The sequence below is a fragment of the Lobosporangium transversale genome (genome assembly GCF_002105155.1).
Source record: "Lobosporangium transversale strain NRRL 3116 chromosome Unknown BCR41scaffold_108, whole genome shotgun sequence".
Taxonomy (NCBI): Eukaryota; Fungi; Mortierellomycota; class Mortierellomycetes; order Mortierellales; family Mortierellaceae; genus Lobosporangium; species Lobosporangium transversale.
In genome coordinates this window covers 10,115-29,757 of record NW_019029086.1, presented here as the reverse complement: position 1 = coordinate 29,757, position 19,643 = coordinate 10,115, and the positions used below count along the sequence as shown (strand labels likewise).

Here is a 19,643-nt window from a genome sequence, read left to right as displayed (position 1 = left end):
CGAATCATACAATCAAAGTTTTGGTTAAAAAACCATTCTGCTATTCTCGGCTTTTTGCCTTCCCCTTATTCTTAGTCAAAGGACTTGACCCAGAGGCATGCTTAGCTTCTAATTCTTGTAACCTCATTGAAAGAACATTTATAGTCTTTCCTTGCTCGAAAATGACCTCGTCTAGACTATCAATCCTGCATATGCACCTCGGAGATAATGCAAAACTAGCTTAAATTCATTCGCACATTTACAATCTTGTCCTTTCAACAATCTACTCTTCTTGTTAAACGGTGAAGATGAAGAACTCTCAACAGATCCTGAATAATCCTCTCTAGAACGCTTTCCCTTATATACCCCTCGTGAAGAGCCTGCTGCATTAGTCTGATGAGACTCTCTAGCAGATCCTCGCCTCACTGATTCTCCACTTGAAGTATTAGAGGCATGGGTATGGGGCTCCGGTTCTGGAGATAAGGAATCGGGCACTCTTATTCTAATTCTTGACACGTTCTCCTGGTGGTTGGGTCCAGCAAATCGAGCTCTAATATTGAGAGACAGTGACGCTAGAGGAAGACGATTTTGGCTTCGACTAAGCCTTGCCTCTTGGGCCTCTGACTCAGCCTGTTGACGTGTCATTAGCCTGGTGGTGCGTGAACATGTAGAAGTATTGTTCCTGGTGTTTGAAGACATTATTATTTTTTTTAAAAAAAAAAAAAAAAAAAAAAGGGAAACTGGTGTAGTCTGAAGTGTTTGAGCAAAGTTTGAAAATGGCTGTGGTTTAGGAATGAGGAATGAAGGAGCGAGAATTGCTTAAAAAATTGAATTTCAACCATTACATTCCATTGACATCCTCATCCCAATCCGCATTCACCATGCATGGCATGACCATCAACCAATCACTGATCTTGATTTTGCCCATGTTACTAAGCGTCACACCCTCACAAACCAATTCAAAATGTTTATTTTGGACCAGGAGACAGAGCAATGTGGGGTAATTATGAATTCCTGCAGATCAGAGCGATCTATTGTTAATTTGCCTCCAAATTTGGAACGTGGTATACAAACCATGCCATCCTGGCGCGTTGTGTCTTAACATGGATAGAGATGATGGCACTCGTATATATATGTATAAAAAAAAAAAAAAAAATCAGAACCTTTTTCGAACACACACAATTTACATCAAGAAACAATATCTCCTACACCCTCATACCAACCATCATTTTACCACAATGGCCTCTAACTCAACCAACTCCACACCATCTTCTCCCGTCTTCGACGAGCAAACCCCACCTAGGACCTTTGTTTCTACCCTACCGGAAGAGACAATGATGCCCTTGCCCGGAACAACCCCAGTAGGGCATCCTCCCACGCTTGCGGAAGCGGAAGCCCCGTCCCAAGCGTTGTTGAGCCAGCTGAAAGAATCACTTATACAAGCTGATGCCAACCGCCAGCAGTGTTTGAATGAGAAGATGAAATTGGCCGTTAAGTACAACACGACAATTATCAACCCAGCCTTTCCTCCCGATGAAGCTGAAGCAGCTAAGCTGGAGTTTGAGCAGATGAATAAAAATTTCACTGACAAGCTAGAAACAGCAGAGGCCCATTATCAAATGATTAAAGGCCTGATCAACACTCAGGAAGCCATGAACAAATCTAGGCAACCTGCTGCTACCCTTCATGAGGATCAGTCGCTTCCAGAAACTGAAACGCAAGACTCTAACGGTCTCGATGTATTTCCTGTCATTGGGATCAAGAAAACATGTCGCATTGGCGAGAGTCTTCAATTATAAGAGGATCCCCATTATCGACAAAGCATCCATGGAAATCGATTATTCCAGGGTGCAAATCCAAGAGAAATCAGGAGCCCCTTCGCTTCGATTCCAGCTTAAAGGAATTCCCCTGAAGGATGTCCCATTCAAAGTTATCAAGACTGTCGTGGACTTTCAGAAGTCCTTCAAGACCCACTATACCAATTATCTGACTGATGATCTGTTTGACGACATGGCGTGGAGGTATATGAACCTAGCGCTAGTCCCTACAGGCCTTCATGAAGAGTACGACCGACTTATCAAGACCCCTGTGTATCAAAACCGATCTTGGCATCAAGTTAAAAGATGCATCCAAAAGATCTTGAAGTTCGATCTCATTCGTTCCCTGATCATAAGTCAAATTGGTGACCTCGCTCCTATGTCTGGTGAAGACGCTAATTCCTATGTGGACCGGATAGAGCTGCTCATTGAAGCCGGAGGTCTGCAGCTAATGGGTGTTCTTTTATATGGGAAAATCACCTCGACGCTGTCAGACGCAGGCAGAGAGAAAGTCCTATCTGAGTTTCATTCGCTGGATACCATTACGGACGTAAACCAGCTTCTTGAGTTTATCAGAATGAACCCTAGTGTCCTTTCTGGTGAAAGAAGAAATCCATGTGCGTGGTTTATAAACAAATTTGGGAACGAGCTGTCTCCCACCAAGAATGCAGAGGACAACCAACCTAAGGAGGTTCAGCAGCATCGTCGACAATCAAGAACCCATTCCAAAAGGGTAGAAAGTCGCCATCCCTATAACACAGGGAAAAGAGCCCAAAGGGCCGGCAATTCCAATCCTTGTAAGGACCCTACTTGCGTCTCCCTGAACAGAAAACATTCAGATGCAGACTGCTTTCGGCATACAAATCCAAACAAGTTTGCCGAGCTTAACAAGCAAGCTCACGGAAGAGACAAGAAGGGGCCTATTCAATATAAGAAGGTAGCCTCCCTGCGTCAAATGAAAGAAGATAGCTTTGATGACGTTCTAGGAAATGATCTTGAACTCGCAATAAACCGAATGGATATTTGCCCTTATGTTGACAGCCCTACCGGCCCTTCATCAGATACACCTAAGTATTCATCTTTGATTCACAAAACCGTGTCTATAAACCATTCCTTAAAAATAGCAGCGACAAGTGCTGTATTAAATGTTAAACAACCACAATCAAAAGCACCACATCCGTATGACAATTATGCGGATCCCAAACCGAGTAGAAATATTGGTTATAGAGGACCTGAACCGGAAGACAACAGAATATCTGTTCCCATTACTATAAATGGCCTCTTATACACGGCTTTACTTGATCCTGGTTCCAATGTATCCTTTATCAATCGAGAAGTAGCCAAAGACCTCAAAATAAGGACTACAACCTCGAAAAACACTGTAATTAGATTTGCAGATGACACTACTGGTTTTCAAAATGTCGGCACAGTAGATGCTATTATTCTCTCTTGTAATCACCGAACAGTAGAATGCAGAGTCAGTGTGATGCCTATGGGCTATTACGACTTCCTTATCGGAATGGATCTATTTTACCGCTTCGGCTTTGGGATCCATGGCATAGCTACAGCTGTTGCTGAAAAGACAGGTGATTTCTTAGATGATGAAAGTAAACCGCCACTTGTACCCTCCATTATGAAAGACCAAGAGTTAGAAACTGAGTTCATCGAACAGAAGAAACAGTTCTTATTAGCCATTGAGCCCTTCCTTTGCTCTAATAGCCAGATAGACCCCAAGAGTCACTGTCCACTAGACGTTATGAGAGTCCATCTAAAAGTCAGAGATGACTGCGTGATTCAAGAACGCTCTCGTAGGTTCTACGCGCAAGTAGAAATGGATGAAGTCAATACCACCGTACAGAAATGGCTAGACAATGGAGTTACAGTTGAGGCGCCTAAAGGTAACCCCTACAACAACTCTCTCACACTTGCAGCAAGGAAGAACTTAGAAGGCGAAATTATTAAATACAGAGTCTGTCTTGACCCAAGAACGCTGAATAAGCAGCTCGTGGATATTGATAACTTTCCTATCCCTATCATTTCCGAAATATTGGAACGAGCTGCAGGTCATAAGTATTTTACTACAATTGACTTGTCACAAGCATATCATAGATTACCTCTGGATGAGAAAAGCCAACCCTACACGGCATTTAAGCATATGAACAAACAATATATGTTTGCTCGTGCTCCTTTTGGATTGAAGCCTATGACTAGCATCTTCCAAAGAGGAATGTCTCAATTGCTTGGAGATCTTCACTTCGTTAGCGCTTATGTTGATGACATTGTCATTTTCTCCGACAGCATTGAAGAGCACACTGAACATGTCAAAATGGTGATTAAACTATTGACAAGTGCCAATCTGATTATCAATAAGGAAAAGAGCAATTTCCTCCGCATGGAAGTTTTGTTGCTCGGGTTCGTCATCGATGCAAATGGTAGAAGGATTAATCCAGAAAAAGTTGCTAATGTTCAATCATGGACTCCTCCCACCGATGGCAAAATGGTACAAAGATACCTTGGGATGTTTAACTACTTCAGAGAATACATACCCCTCTTTAGTACTTTGGCAGCACCTTTGGATAAATTGAGAAACGTCAAAGGACACTTTACACTAGGTGATCTAGAATTGCGTTGTTTTAATCAGTTCAAACAGCTCATCATATCAGCACCTGTATTGTCATTCCCTGACTTCTCTCAGCCCTTTTATGTGGCCACTGACGCGTCCAATCTAGGTATTGGTGCAGTTCTTTATCAATTACCAAATGGTCCTGAAGATGACACCAAAGTCAATTATATTTCTTTTATGGCTAGAGCTTTAAAGAACCACGAACGCAACTACCCAGCATATATGAAAGAACTTTTAGGCATTATCTATGCTTGCAAAAAGTTTCACTACTACTTATGGGGTCGCAAATTCACCCTATACACTGATCACAAACCACTCACTTATATTCATGAACAAAAGGAACTTTCACAGATCTTAGCGGACTGGAGAGAAACCCTTCTCAGCTATGATTTCCAATGCATCTACAGACCTGGATTGCTGAACATTATTCCTGATGCGCTATCGAGAGCTTTTCCTGATGAATTATGGGCCCGAGAAAATAGTCCGACCCATCCAGAGTCTTCTCAATCAGAGTCTACAAGAGTATCTGCAGTATCAATGAGACGCAGCTTACGCTCCACTGACACAACTGATCCTCTAATAGTTACGCAATCAGCAGATCTTATTCCAAGGATTGAAAGTCTTGATACTTCTTTACCTTATGTGCACCAGATTCAAGATCAAGAAGTGCAACGAGTGGCGCCTACTGATGATCAGCAAAAGCAACTTTTGAAAGATACACACAGCTTTGGACACCTTGGTATTAATGCCATGGTTTTATCATTGCAGCAGCAAGGGTATAACTGGCCCAAAATGCGTGAAACCTGCAATCAGTGGATAAGACAATGCTCTGCTTGCCAGCACTATAATATCGTGCGTAAAGGCTACCATCCACTCAAAGCAATACATGCTACTCTACCAGGCGAGCACATAGCCTTTGACCTAGCCCAATTTCCTGTCAGCGACGCAGGCAACGAATACGCTCTTCTCGCCGTAGATGTATGCACGAGGTTTGTTTTTATCGAACCAATACCTAATCGTAATGCGGTCACTGTCGCCGCTCGACTTTTCAAATTATTCTGCTCCATTGGGTTCCCTAAAATTATCCAGAGTGATAATGGGACTGAATTTGTCAACTTAGTTGTCAGATCGTTAACTACCAAGCTTGAGATTGATCATAGGCTTACTACGCCTTATCATCCTCGGGCCAATGGCTTAGCAGAACGTAATGTCCGTACCCTTAAAGATCTCTTGCAGAAATCTATTCAAGGCGAAATCACTAAATGGGATGACCAACTTCCTATGGTCCAGTTACAAATGAATACTAGAATTGTTAGCCTTCATGGCTCGGCGCCTTTTTCGCTGTTTTATGGTCGATCTTTCGCTGGAATATCTGACTTCTCAGCATCGGGATCACGATTGCTATCTGAATCAGAATTGAATGAGCGCTTAAGGTATCTTACTGACCTTGTATTCCCTGCTATTGCAGATAAGAGTACAGCCTCGCAGCAGAAGATGGTGGATAAATTCAACTCAAATCATTTTATAACTGACTTCCCTATTGCCGCCTATGTGATGATCAAGGACCCCTTGGCTAATAGTACATTTGATAATAAGTACATTGGGCCGTTTCAAGTAGTTCGCCGCACTGTTCGTGGTACATATGTTCTCCGTGACGCGATGAGACAACTACTACCTCGTAATTTTGCTCCTGAACAGCTTAAGCTAGTGGATCGACCACTTGATGCTTCGGATGACGCCGATGATCATTATGAAGTCGAAGCTATCTTGAGTCATGAAACTTCTGAGGGGGGAGAGACACTGTACACAGTTAAATGGAAAGGATATGACGATGAGCACAACTCGCAACTTAGGTACGAAGATTTTGACTCCAAAGCAATGATCAATAAGTACTATAAAAAGCTTAATCAGCAGAACCCTCATATGATTGCCAAAATGGCTAAGAGGAAGCAACCTGCAACAGTTGTAGGGTCAAGGGCTCAGAAAAGACATAAGAACAGAAGGTAGAAGCAAAAAAACGAATGTTGCTTCACTAAGGTTTTTGTACGCATGCGTTAACAGCATGAACGTTTTCCTCACTATCAAATCAAATTTAAGGTTTATTATTTTACCCTTTTTTTATGGTCGCATCTAAAAAGAAATGCAGACGCTGAAGGTTTTATTTATTTTCCTTCAAAGAATTTATTTATTTATTTAATCAAACAAGAAGGTTTTTAGACTTTTCCTTCGACACTAATTATCCTAATAGGAAGGTTTTATAAATTTTCCTTCCAAGCTTTATAAGCACTCGCTCTTACCTGGACGCTCGTCTGGAGGGGGAGTTATGTTGCGATTAGCAGTCATTTACATGGGTTTTTACTATAGCTAAGATTTTTACCCTTTTTATTTAACGAAGATCCCTGGATCATAATAAACACATCTTTCTTTCGTTCTCGTTACTTATTATGATCCTGGCATATTTCACTCCTCTTACGTCCACTTCCTCCTCACTTCCACTACTCTCCTCAGCGCCGGTCAGTGAATAATCAAGGGTGACAAGGTTTTCACCCTTCTCCTGAACAGGTTGATTTTTGCCCTTATCCTGAACAGCGGAAGAAGTGGAAAGGGTTTTAGGGGAAACAACTTTGGAAGACATGGTAAAAAAAAAAAAAAAAAAAAAAAAAGGAATAAGTGCAAGGAACTTATGGAAAAGTGTATGTGAAGTTTTGGAAGTGCTAGAGTGAGGAATGGAGGAATGAAAAATGACAATCAATTTATAATCACAATCATCCATCCATCATCCATTCTCCATTCTCATTCGCCATTGAGATTTCTCTGCCTGAAAAGACGATGGCGTGATCCTCAGATCTAGTGATTGAGATTTTGACATGCGCAAAAAAAAAAAAAAAAAAAAATTTGTCACATTTATTCCGCGCTATCTCCATTCATATACTCCTCACATACAAAGATTGCTTGCCTTTTGGCAGTATGGTTATCAATCCAGAAAAAGTTTCTATCCATTCCATTTGCAAACGAGATCCATTCTTCACAGAGAGTTATTTTGATTTTATCAATTCATACAAAATGGAGCACAAAGAGCATTTTTTTCTAAAGATCCTCAGCCCCTTCCAACAATCCTCAGCTCCTCAGCCCTTGCCTTCCCTTTGTCTTGAGTCGAAGGGCTAGACCTAAAGGTATGCACCTTGGAGACAATGCAAGACTAGTATAAATTCTTCCACATGCAAAGCTTATTCGATATTGTACATGTTTCGCCACCATTTTCTCATGGTCATCAATTCAGGGACATTTCTTTCCTTTCCATTGATAAATAAGCTTCAGTCTGAACTATTGAATCACAGAAACGAGTTATTTTAGTTTTATTCAACCAATTTATTTTGATTTTATTCAATTCATACAAACTAAGTTTCGTGAGAAAGCACCATTCATTCATCCTCAGCCTTTGCCTTCCCCTTGTTTTGAGGCGAAGAACCTGACCCAGAGGCGTGCAGAGCTTCTAAATTCTGTATTCTCACTAAAAGAGCATTGATTGTCTTTTCCTGCTCGACAATGGTCTTGTCCAGACCATCAATCCATTTGTATGCACATCGAAGATGATGAAATACAAGCATAAACTCATCCGGACATATGCAATCCACCACACTCTGCTTGAGCTCTATCGTACGATCTTGCCCTTTCAAAAATCTACTCCTCTTATTAAAAGGAGCGGACGAAGAGTTCTCAACAGATCCGGAGTCATCCTCTCTGGGACGCTTTCCCTTTTGTACCCCTCTTGAAGAGCATACTCCACTTGTCTGACAAGACTCCCCAGCAGACGCTCTCCTTACTAATTCTCCATATGATGTACTAAAAGCACTTGCACTTGGCTCTGGCTCTGGAGATAAGGAATCAGGTACCCTTATTCTTATGCTGGATGCATCTTCATGGTAGATGGGTCCAGTGGATCGGGTCCTGATATTAGGAGACAATGGTGCTAAGGGAAGACGGTTATATCTTCGAGTAGGCCTTGCCTCTCGAGCCTCTGACTCAGTCTGTTGACGTGTCACTGGCCTGGTGGTGCGGGAAGAAGAAGAAGCATTGTTACGGGTGTTTGAGGACATTGTTATTTTCTTTAACTTATAAAAAGAAACGGGTACAGTTGGAAGTATATGGGCAAAAGTATAACAATGGTCGTGGTTTAGGAATGAGGAATGAAGGAGCGAGAACTACTTCAAAATTGATTTTTCAAAATGGACACTCCCCATTGACATCCTCATCCAATCCGCATTCATCATGCATGGCATGACCATCAGCCAATCATTGATCACCATCTGCCCCTGTCATTAAGCGACACAATCCTTACAACCTTAAATTGGGCTTTAATTTATCTGTGGGACCTTTATACTAGAGACCATGGGTCATTGCTGTCATTGGCTCCCTATCGGTTCCAATATGGTGTGAACTTATAGAGCGCCCTTCTCACTGAAGTAGCCTGTCCCTTAAATCTCCACTATGGTTATTAAATACCCTGTTACTTTAATATAACTCTATTTCCTCATTTGGATTTCAAGTCCGGATTTGGAAACAGAAGAGCATGTGCCGACGTTGTGAACCTCAACGGGCTCTCCTTTAAATTGGAACATGCATTTATTTTTTATAAAAAAGATCACTTTTCTTTTCGAAAAAAAAAAAAAAAAAATATTCTGGCAAGAAAAAAAAATTTTCACTTTCAGATCAACACATTCTTTTCACTCAACCGATTCTCATTTGAACAACTTTTTCATCAACCCAATACAATCATTTTATCACAATATTGTATGAACGAGAAGATGCATCTGACCGTTTGTTACAATGCGGCAATTCTCAACCCACCGAAGAAGCTGGAGCAGCCAGATTGAAGTTTGAGCAGAGGAGCACAGCCCTTGCGGACAAACTCAACATGGCTGAGGCCCATTATCAAATGATCAAAGGCCTGATTAACCATCCCAAGAAGACTGAGGCACGCCATCCCTATAACACAGGGAAAAGAGCCCATAAGGCCGGCAGTCAATCCAGTCCCTGTAAGGATCCCACATGTATCTCACTGAATAGAAAACATGCAGATGCAGATTGTTTCAGGCATTCCAACCCTACTAAGTTTGCTGAGTTTAACAGACAAGCACAAAGGGAGGATAAAAACAAGGGACCAATCTTTTATAAAAAAGTAGCTGCCCTACATCAAACTAAAGCAGATAGCTATGATGATATTCTAGGAAACGATCTCGAGTTTGCAATAAAGCACATGGACCTTTCCCCTCATGTTGACAGCCCTACCGGCTCTTCATTAGATGCACCTAAGTATTCATCTTTGATTCACAAAACTGTGTCTATAAACCATTCCTTAAAAATAGCAGCGACAGGTGCTGTATTAAATGCTAAACAACCACAATCAAAAGCACCACATCCGTATGACAACTATGCGGATCCCAAACCGAATAGAAATATTGGTTATAGAGGACCTGAACCGGAAGACAACAGAATATCTGTTCCCATTACTATAAATGGCCTATTGTACACGGCTTTACTTGATCCTGGCTCCAACGTATCCTTCATCAATCGAGAAGTAGTTAAAGACCTCAAAATAAGAACTGCAACCTCGAAAAATACTGTAATTAAATTTGCAGACGACACTACTGGTTTTCAAAATGTCGGCACAGTAGATGCTATTGCTCTCTCTTGTAATCACCGAACAGTAGAATGCAGAGTCAGTGTGATGCCTATGGGCTATTACGACTTCCTCATCGGGATGGATCTATTTTATCGCTTCGGCTTTGGGATCCATGGCATAGCTACCGCTGTTGCTGAAAAGGCAGATGATTTCTTAGATGATGAAAGTAAACCGCCACTTGTGCCCTCCACTATGAAAGACCAAGAGTTAGAAACTGAATTCGTCGAACAGAAGAAGCAGTTCTTATTAGCCATTGAGCCCTTCCTTTGCTCTAATAGCTAGATTGACCCTAAGAGTCACTGTCCACTAGACATCATGAGAGTCCATCTAAAATTCAGAGATGACTGCGTGATTCAAGAACGCTCTCGTAGGTTCTACGCGCAAGTAGAAATGGATGAAGTCAATACCACCGTACAGAAATGGTTAGACAATGGAGTTATAGTTGAGGCGCCTAAGGGCAATCCCTACAATAACTCTCTCACGCTAGCAGCAAGGAAGAACTTAGAAGGCGAAATTATTAAATACAGAGTCTGTCTTGACCCAAGAACGCTGAATAAGCAGCTCGTGGATATTGATAACTTTCCTATCCCTATCATTTCCGAAATATTGGAACGAGCTGCAGGTCATAAGTATTTTACTACAATTGACTTGTCACAAGCATATCATAGATTACCTCTGGATGAGAAAAGCCAACCCTACACGGCATTTAAGCATATGAACAAACAATATATGTTTGCTCGTGCTCCTTTTGGGTTGAAGCCTATGACCAGTATATTCCAAAGAGGAATGTCTCAATTGCTTGGAGATCTTCACTTCGTTAGCGCTTATGTTGATGACATTGTCATTTTCTCCGACAGCATTGAAGAGCATACTGAACATGTCAAATTGGTGATTACACTGTTGACTGGTGCCAATTTGATTATCAATAGGGAAAAAAGCAATTTCCTCCGCATGGAAGTTTTGTTGCTAGGGTTCGTCATCGATGCAAATGGTAGAAGGAATAATCCAGAAAAAGTTGCTAATGTTCAATCATGGGCTCCTCCCACCGATGACAAAATGGTACAAAGGTACCTTGGGATGTTTAACTACTTCAGAGAATACATACCCCTCTTTAGTACTTTGGCAGCACCTTTGGATAAATTGTGAAACGTCAAAGGACGCTTTACACTTGGTGATTTAGAAATGCGTTGTTTTAATCAGTTGAAACAGCTCATCATATCAGCACCTGTATTGTCATTCCCTGACTTCTCTCAGCCCTTTTATGTGGCCACTGACGCGTCCAATCTAGGCATTGACGCAGTTCTTTATCAATTACCAAATGGTCCTGAAGATAACACCAAAGTCAACTATATTTCTTTTATGGCTAGAGCTTTAAAGAACCACGAACGCAACTACCCAGCATATAAGAAAGAACTTTTAGGCATTATCTATGCTTGCAAAAAGTTTCACTATTACTTTTGGGGTCGTAAATTCACCCTATACACTGATCACAAACCACTCACTGATATCCATGAACAAAAGGAACTTTCTTAGATCCTAGCGGACTGGAGAGAAACCCTTCTCAGCCATGGTTTCCAATGCATTTACAGACCTGGATTGCTGAACATTATTCCTGATGCGCTATCGAGAGCTTTTCCTGACGAATTATGGGCCCGAGGAAATAGTCCGACCCATCCAGAGTCTTCTCAATCAGAGTCTACAAGAGTATCTGCAGTATCAATGAGACGCAGCTTACGCTCCACTGACACAACTGATCCTCTAATAGTTACGCAATCAGCAGATCTTATTCCAAGGATTGAAAGTCTTGATACTTCTTTACCTTATGTGCACCAGATTCAAGATCAAGAAGTGCAACGAGTGGCGCCTACTGATGATCAGCAAAAGCAACTTTTGAAAGATACACACAGCTTTGGACACCTTGGTATTAATGCCATGGTTTTATCATTGCAGCAGCAAGGGTATAACTGGCCCAAAATGCGTGAAACCTGCAATCAGTGGATAAGACAATGCTCTGCTTGCCAGCACTATAATATCGTGCGTAAAGGCTACCATCCACTCAAAGCAATACATGCTACTCTACCAGGCGAGCACATAGCCTTTGACCTAGCCCAATTTCCTGTCAGCGACGCAGGCAACGAATACGCTCTTCTCGCCGTAGATGTATGCACGAGGTTTGTTTTTATCGAACCAATACCTAATCGTAATGCGGTCACTGTCGCCGCTCAATTTTTCAAATTATTCTGCTCCATTGGCTTCCCTAAAATTATCCAGGGTGATTATGGGACTGAATTTGTCAACTTAGTTGTCAGATCGTTAACTACCAAGCTTGAGATTGATCATAGGCTTACTACGCCTTATCATCCTCGGGCAAATGGCTTAGCAGAACGTAATGTCCGTTCCCTTAAAGATCTCTTGCAGAAATCTATTCAAGGCGAAATCACTAAATGGGATGACCAACTTCCTATGGTCCTGTTACAAATGAATACTAGAATTGTTAGCCTTCATGGCTCGGCGCCTTTTTCGCTGTTTTATGGTCGATCTTTCGCTGGCATATCTGACTTCTCGTCATCGGAATCACGATTGCTATTTGAATCAGAACTGAATGAGCGCTTGAAGTATCTTACTGACCTTGCATTCCCTGCTATTGCAGCTAAGAGTACAGCCTCGCAGCAGAAGATGGTAGACAAATTCAACTCAAATCATTTTATAACTGACTTCCCGATTGCCGCCTATGTAATGATCGAAGACCCCTTGGCCAATAGTGCATTTGATAATAAATACATTGGACCGTTTCAGGTTGTTCGCCGCACTGTTCATGGTACCTATGTTCTCCGTGACGCGATGAGACAACTGTTACCTCGTAATTTTGCTCCTGAACAACTTAAGCTAGTGGATCGACCACTTGTTGCTTCAGATGACGCCGATGACCATTATGAAGTCGAAGCGATTCTTAGTCATGAAACTTCTGAGGGGGAGAGACACTGTACACAGTTAAGTGGAAAGGATATGACGATGAGCACAACTCGCAACTTAGGTACGAAGATTTTGACTCCAAAGCAATGATCAATAAGTACTATAAAAAGCTTAATCAGAAAAACCCTCATATGATTGCCAAAATGGCTAAGAGGAAGCAACCTGCAACAGTTGTAGAGTCAAGGGCTCAGAAAAGACTTAAGAACAGAAGGTAGAAGCAAAAAACGAATGTAGCTTCACTAAGGTTTTTGTACGCATGCATTAACAGCATGAACGTTTTCCTCACTATCAAAGGTTTTATTATTTTTACCCTTTTTATTTAGAAGGTTTTTATACTTTTCCTTCTATACTAACTATCCTAATAGGAAGGTTTTTATATATTTTCCTTGAAAGCTTTATAAGCAATCGCTCTTACCTGGACGCTCGTCTGGAGGGGGAGTTATGTTGCGATTAGCAGTCATTTATATGGGTTTTTACTAGAGCTAAGATTTTTACCCCTTTTTATTTAACGAAGATCCCTGGATCATAATAAAGACATCTTTCTTTCGTTCTCGTTACTTATTATGATCCTGGCATATTTCACCCCTCGACCATGGCAATCCTCGCGGAACTTGCGAGCAATGGTGAGAGCCCCTCGGCCCTGGCGGCAGTTGCGAAACTGGATCCCTCTACCCCGGTAGTAGACCACCCACCTGAAGCGAACGAGGACATGGACTTGTAGAGACAAGAGACAATAAAAAGTCAAGAGAAAAAAATTAAATTAAAACCTTAATTTTTTAAGTTTGCCTTTTTGTCATTGTCTCATATCAAATCTATTTTATCCTCAATGCTGCAAATATCCTTGGCCACATTTAACTGTGATCGCATCCAAAAACAAGACAAACGCACAAATTTGTTCCGTTGGCTAAAAACCCGCAAATACGATCTGATAGCATTACAAGAATTCAACCCAGTACACTCTACAGGGAAGGATGACAGTGATGCTTGGATGATCCAGTGGGGCAGAGGTGGCTTTTGCTCAGGCAAATGTGCCATCCTTGTCAACAACAAGTCTATTAAAATCTACAATACTACAACCCTCTCACAAGGACGCATTATTTTTGCTGATTTCAAAATGGAAGACGAAGAGTACCGCTTTGCGAGCATCTACGTCCCATCCAACCGAGAACAGAGAGCAGAGTTTATTGCAAACTTTCCCTCCAACGAACTCAAGCACCCACGTTTGATACTAGCTGGTGACTATAATGCTTATCCTAATGACCAAACTGACAGATCTCCTCCTCTTGATCTACTAACCCAAAGAAACCAAACCCTGTGGCCATCACTCGAACAAGCCCTGATCCCTCTGAATCTATATGATCCAGTCCCGGAACTAGGCGAGGACGAAACTCCGTTAGAGAGCCGATTCACTCATGTTCATAAAAACGGAAATAAAGCGATTCTCACACGTATTGACTTTATTCTGATGACCCAACCTCTATTTGATATTTCTAATACACCTAGAGCTATGACATGCCCAGCCATTCGAAGCGATCACAAGGTCCTCCATTGTAAGCTGTCAGCGATTGCGCCTTCAACCTCAGGGGAGAAGACCAAGAGCCTCGACACTCGCTTGCTACGAGACCCAGAGTACGATGCTATCATCCGCAACCTGTGGGCCTCTCTCCTACGCTCACGAGAAGACTCTCCAGAAGAGCCAACTCACGAGTTCTGGGACAGAGCCAAGGTGGCGATGCTAGCAGAGTCGGTGAAGTATGGTGCAAAAATTAGAAAACAACAAATTCAAAAGAGACACACAATAGCCAGAAAAATCAGACAAAATGACGAACGCATACTCGCTGACCCCTACAACACCAGACTGGTCGAAAAACGAGACAGACTCATCGCGGAAAGCGTAGAGCTTGAATCGATTCAACTGGAAAGGACTGCTACGCTCGCTAGAGTAAAGTGGTTAGAGGAAGGAGAGGTCGCTACGCCATATTTTACAAACATACTCAACCAAAAGAAAAAGAAAAAACTGATTCCAGCAGCCAGACGACCAGACGGCACCACGGCTACCTCGCAAGAGGATATCCAGGAAGCTGTCAGGACATACTGGGAAGGTATTTACACATCGCAGGGTTCGGACACGACCGCTCGAACTACACTCTTGGGCGAACTCACTAGGAAATTAGAAGACGTGGATGTAAACATGCTCGACTCTGATCTAACAGTGACGGAGGTTGAGAATGCAGTGAAACTGAGTGCGAACAGTAAATCACCAGGCGAGGATGGCCTACCCTTTGAATTCTACAAAGCATTTCTGGACTTGTTTTCTACGATCCTTACGCAGATCTTCAATGAAGCCACAGCGGAGGGATCCCGACTGCCTGCATCCCATGGACGCTCAGTTGTCGCTCTCTTTCACAAGAAAGGCGATAGGACACTCCCCCAGAACTACAGACCAATCTCGCTGATCAACTGCGACTACAAAATCTTTACCAAAGCACTGACTGAACGCATCAACAGGGTGGCTGTCAAACTCTTGGGAGAATGGCAGACTGGATTCGTCAAAGGTCGACAAGGCCATGACAATGTCTTTCAGACACACCTTGCAATGAAGCATGTTCACCACCAAACAACCCCCACGCAACGCGCTGAATACGCCAATTATATTGACCAACAGCAACAGTATCCGCCGTCTCGGAGGAGAAAACCAGACCTGCCAGCTTATGCGATTCTTAGTCTTGACCAGGAAAAAGCATATGATAGAGTGGAATGGAAGTACCTCAGAGCGGCCCTACAGGCCTTTGGCTTCGGACCAAGGATACGACGCTGGATCGGGCGCTGCTACCTCAAACCAACTAGTCGGCTTATTGTCAACGGAGAGCTATCACAGCCATTCTCGATCACTCGAGGCCTAAGACAAGGAGATCCACTAGCACCACTCTTGTTCAACTTTGCTATTGAACCTTTCCTCAACTTTTATGTGCTCAAAGCCCAAGGCATCCCAACACCAGATGGTTATGCAATCGCATGCGCTTTCGCAGACGATACAAATCTGATGGTGGCCAAAGGTGACGAAGCCATAGTACAAAGGGCGCTATCTCTTCACGAGAAGGCATCTGGAGCCAAGGTCAACAAAGACAAGACAGTATTAATCCCACTCAACACCTGGTCACACGACTACATCCGCCTACCAGACTACAGCTGGGAGGAATACGGAAAGCCATTCAAGCATCTAGGGATCTACATTTCTGCGGAAGGCTATAATATGCCAACCATAGAGACCCAGATCCTGGCAGATCTTCGAAGAGCGACAGCCACATGGCGACTGCGAGGGCTTTCTCTACAAGGACGGGTGACTATAATCAATACATACCTTCTTTCAAAAATATGGCACTGCGCACCATTCTACCCATTTTCTTCTCCTTTTTATACTGCACTAGACAGGATACTAAAAGAGATTCTATGGAGCGGAAGGCGCAGCCGCATCAAACTCGAGGAATTTTTCAAACCAAAGTCAGAGGGAGGATGGGGGATGATCCACCCACGGTCTCAGGTGCAGGCGCTGAAAGCAAAGTGGATGGCTAGATGGCTGCTAGAAGAGACCAAGTGGGCGGACGTGTTTGAAGATTGTGCAGAGTATACTCTACCAGAGAGGATAGCGGAACCGAAACTGATTCAGTGTGCCACTAACCACATCATACTACAACCGAGCACAGCAGCTCGCTCAGTCACATACAAAGGAGCAGACGCAAGTGTGCACCAAACACTGTATGCATGGTCATTACTACAGCCCACACGGGATGAAACTAAAGACTTTGACAGGGAGCGAAAAGAAGCATTGACGCTAGGACTGGCAGACACGACTTTCCTACTGGGAGAGTTTACAGTTCGCAAAGCTCGGCGAGTTATCCAACCAATCCTACTAAAACAAAGAAACCAGGCGGACCACCTTCGTGATGCTAATGAGCACACGACAGACAATACGCCATGGGACCTCACAACGGCACAGGCGAGGACAATGTACACTCGCCTACACCACAAACACCGACGCAACAAGGAAAAAGATCTGCTTTTCCTCCTAGCGCACAAAAGGGTTTTGACCAACAATATCAGACGATTTTGGAATGATAGCAACACACTAGGCTTCTGTCGCCGATGCGACTCTACCCAGCTTGAAGACAATGTGCATGCATTCCATGACTGTTCTGATTTGAAAGCCTTTTGGGATACAGTGCACCAAAAACTCACAGCGCTTTATCCTACTACTCGTTTTAGCATAACCGCCAAGGACCGAATCCTCTGCTGGCCACGGACAGACATTGAGGAAGAAGCACCTCTGGCGATCCACATCCACTCGGCAGCGGTGTGGGCGATATACGTGACGTTCTGTCAGCTGGGAGACGGACAGACAGTCAAGAAAGGAGACCTCGAGACGATATTCATGCAGAACATCCGACGACGAGCCGCTGATGACTGGATACGCGCGTGCCAACGAGACAAGAAATCGAGGAACAATAACAACCGCCAACAAGCCCAGGGCCAGAACCAGCAAGAGCGAGACAAGCACCGGCAAGAGTTCAAGGCAGAGTGGGAACATGCACCATTTATCCAAGTGACCGATGGAGGAGGACCAAAATTTGACGCACTGTTCCACCCTGTGACGCCCGACTAAAACCTTAAAAGCTTAACCTTAAAAAGCGGCAATATACCCTAATACACACATACACACATACACACACAAAAAAAAAAAAAAAAAAAAAAAAAAAACCCCCCGAGCTACCCTTCCTTCCGCCCCTGTACATATAGCGTCAAACGGCACACATGCAGCTTATATGCTTGCTTCACCCCTCCAATATTCTAGTGCTAGCTCGTTTGACGCCAAGGGCGCGAACGGACTATTACCGCTGAAAGACCCGCGTGAATGAACGACGTGGGGGCCAGCAGGGAGCTCCAATATAGGACAGAAGATAGTGAGATAGCTCTTGAGAGCCCGAAATTCGAATAAACCATAAACACACCCACCACAACGAGTGGGGATCTAGCTCAAATGGTAGAGCAGAGCAACCTTTTCCTTCCGCAATTTTCGCAAACTCTAAATTCCCTGAAATAGAGTTCCCCTTCCCCTGTATTTTTCCACATCCCCTTCAGTACCCCTCTACAAGTTTTTTTACATTTCTACAATGACTGCACCCCCAGTGCAGCCAGATCCCGGAAAGGATCAGGCCCAGCTGGAGATGGGTAACGCTTCTCAAGATCCTCAGGGTGATTTTGAGATGGATGCAGAGGTCGAAAGACCAGCACCGATGGATGTAAATCCATCCGCCCCTCCTCCAGCCCAACAAACCCTAAATGCGGCGGCTCTTAAAAAGAGCAAAAAAAACAACAACAACAACAACAACAACAAGGAGGCTCAAACTCCGGCAACCCCTGCCCCAGCCACACCACGTATGCTTTCCTACGCGGACAGAGCAAAGGGCAAAAGTCTCCTCAAGGTAGTCTCATTCGACGAGACCCAACACCTCCCACCGACGGGATTCGGGGGACTTGTGGTTGCCTACCCATTGGCGCGCATGGATATGCGCCCCTCGGTCATGCTAGCCATTGGCGATGCAGTGGAGCCGATCCAAATATCCATCTCTAAAGGTAGCATGTGTGCCATCTTCGACGACGAAGAGAAGTACGCACGCGCCCTTAACACCAAAGTAGCCATAGGAGACACTCTCCTATGCCCCTCCAGGACGCGCTACACCAACAAGCTGGAGGAAAGGATCAGGTCTCCAACAGTGGGACCTCACGCCGACGAGTCGGCACTGCAAGCAGCCCTCAACAAGCTGTATGCAGCAATCGGAACAGTACGCGATATTGAATATGGCGTCATCCGTCCCGGCTCAAAGATCAAAAACGGAGAGGTCAGCTTCACCCTGGCCCTTCACGACACCACTCTGCCGGATACGGAGTTGATCAGAGCAGCCTCGCTGTTCGGCCTCAACACCGTCTTCACCTGGGAGACAGCTGGAAAATTCTGCTACAACTGTGGCAGTCTTACTCACCTGACAGCAGAGTGCAGGACACCACGGACCCTATACCTGGAGGAGATCCGTCCACTATTCACGCCAATCCTAGCTCCTAGGTACGGCAAGGAGACAACCCAGGCACCACCAAGGGTAGTAGTCAAGTCTCCAACCACTACCACCACGGCCCCCCCAACCAACAACAACAAAAGGCCACCAACTTCAACAACGCAGGCGAATACCTCGTCCGCACCAACAACACGCCTAGATCCAGATGGCTATCAAACGCAGGGAAGGAAGAGACGTATGCCGCCCTCCAAAGCTTCTAGTAACGCCACCGCTACTTCTAGTTCAAAGCCTGAGTCTAACTCTCGCAAGAACAGGAAAAAGCAACGGGCGCAGAAAAAGGCCAAGGAGTCAGGCAAAAAGCTCGAGAGTAAACAAACGAGCAAGGAAGTAAGCAAAACTGCCCCAGTGGCAGCCAACGCTACATCCGGAAGCTTCACGTTTACTCTCCCAAAAGAGCCGATGTTCACTTCTTGCAGCGCGGAATCCTCTACGAGCAACCA

General features: G+C 43.9%; 2 protein-coding genes across 2 annotated transcripts; both read right to left on the bottom strand.

Annotated features, from left to right (window-relative positions):
* On the bottom strand, positions 1–674 carry BCR41DRAFT_365994 (hypothetical protein). The gene is made up of 2 exons (XM_022026195.1): positions 198–674; positions 1–171 (listed from the first exon to the last, which is right to left on the bottom strand). Exons 1-2 carry the CDS (start codon positions 622–624, stop codon positions 41–43), a joined length of 558 nt encoding a protein of 185 aa, XP_021875063.1. The 5' UTR covers positions 625–674; the 3' UTR covers positions 1–40.
* Positions 675–7,712: 7,038 nt separating this feature from the next.
* On the bottom strand, positions 7,713–8,942 carry BCR41DRAFT_19266 (hypothetical protein). Its single transcript, XM_022019831.1, has one exon. The coding sequence runs from the start codon at positions 8,514–8,516 to the stop codon at positions 7,842–7,844; it is 675 nt and encodes a 224-aa protein (XP_021875062.1). The 5' UTR covers positions 8,517–8,942; the 3' UTR covers positions 7,713–7,841.
* Between the last annotated feature and the right edge of the window lie 10,701 nt (positions 8,943–19,643).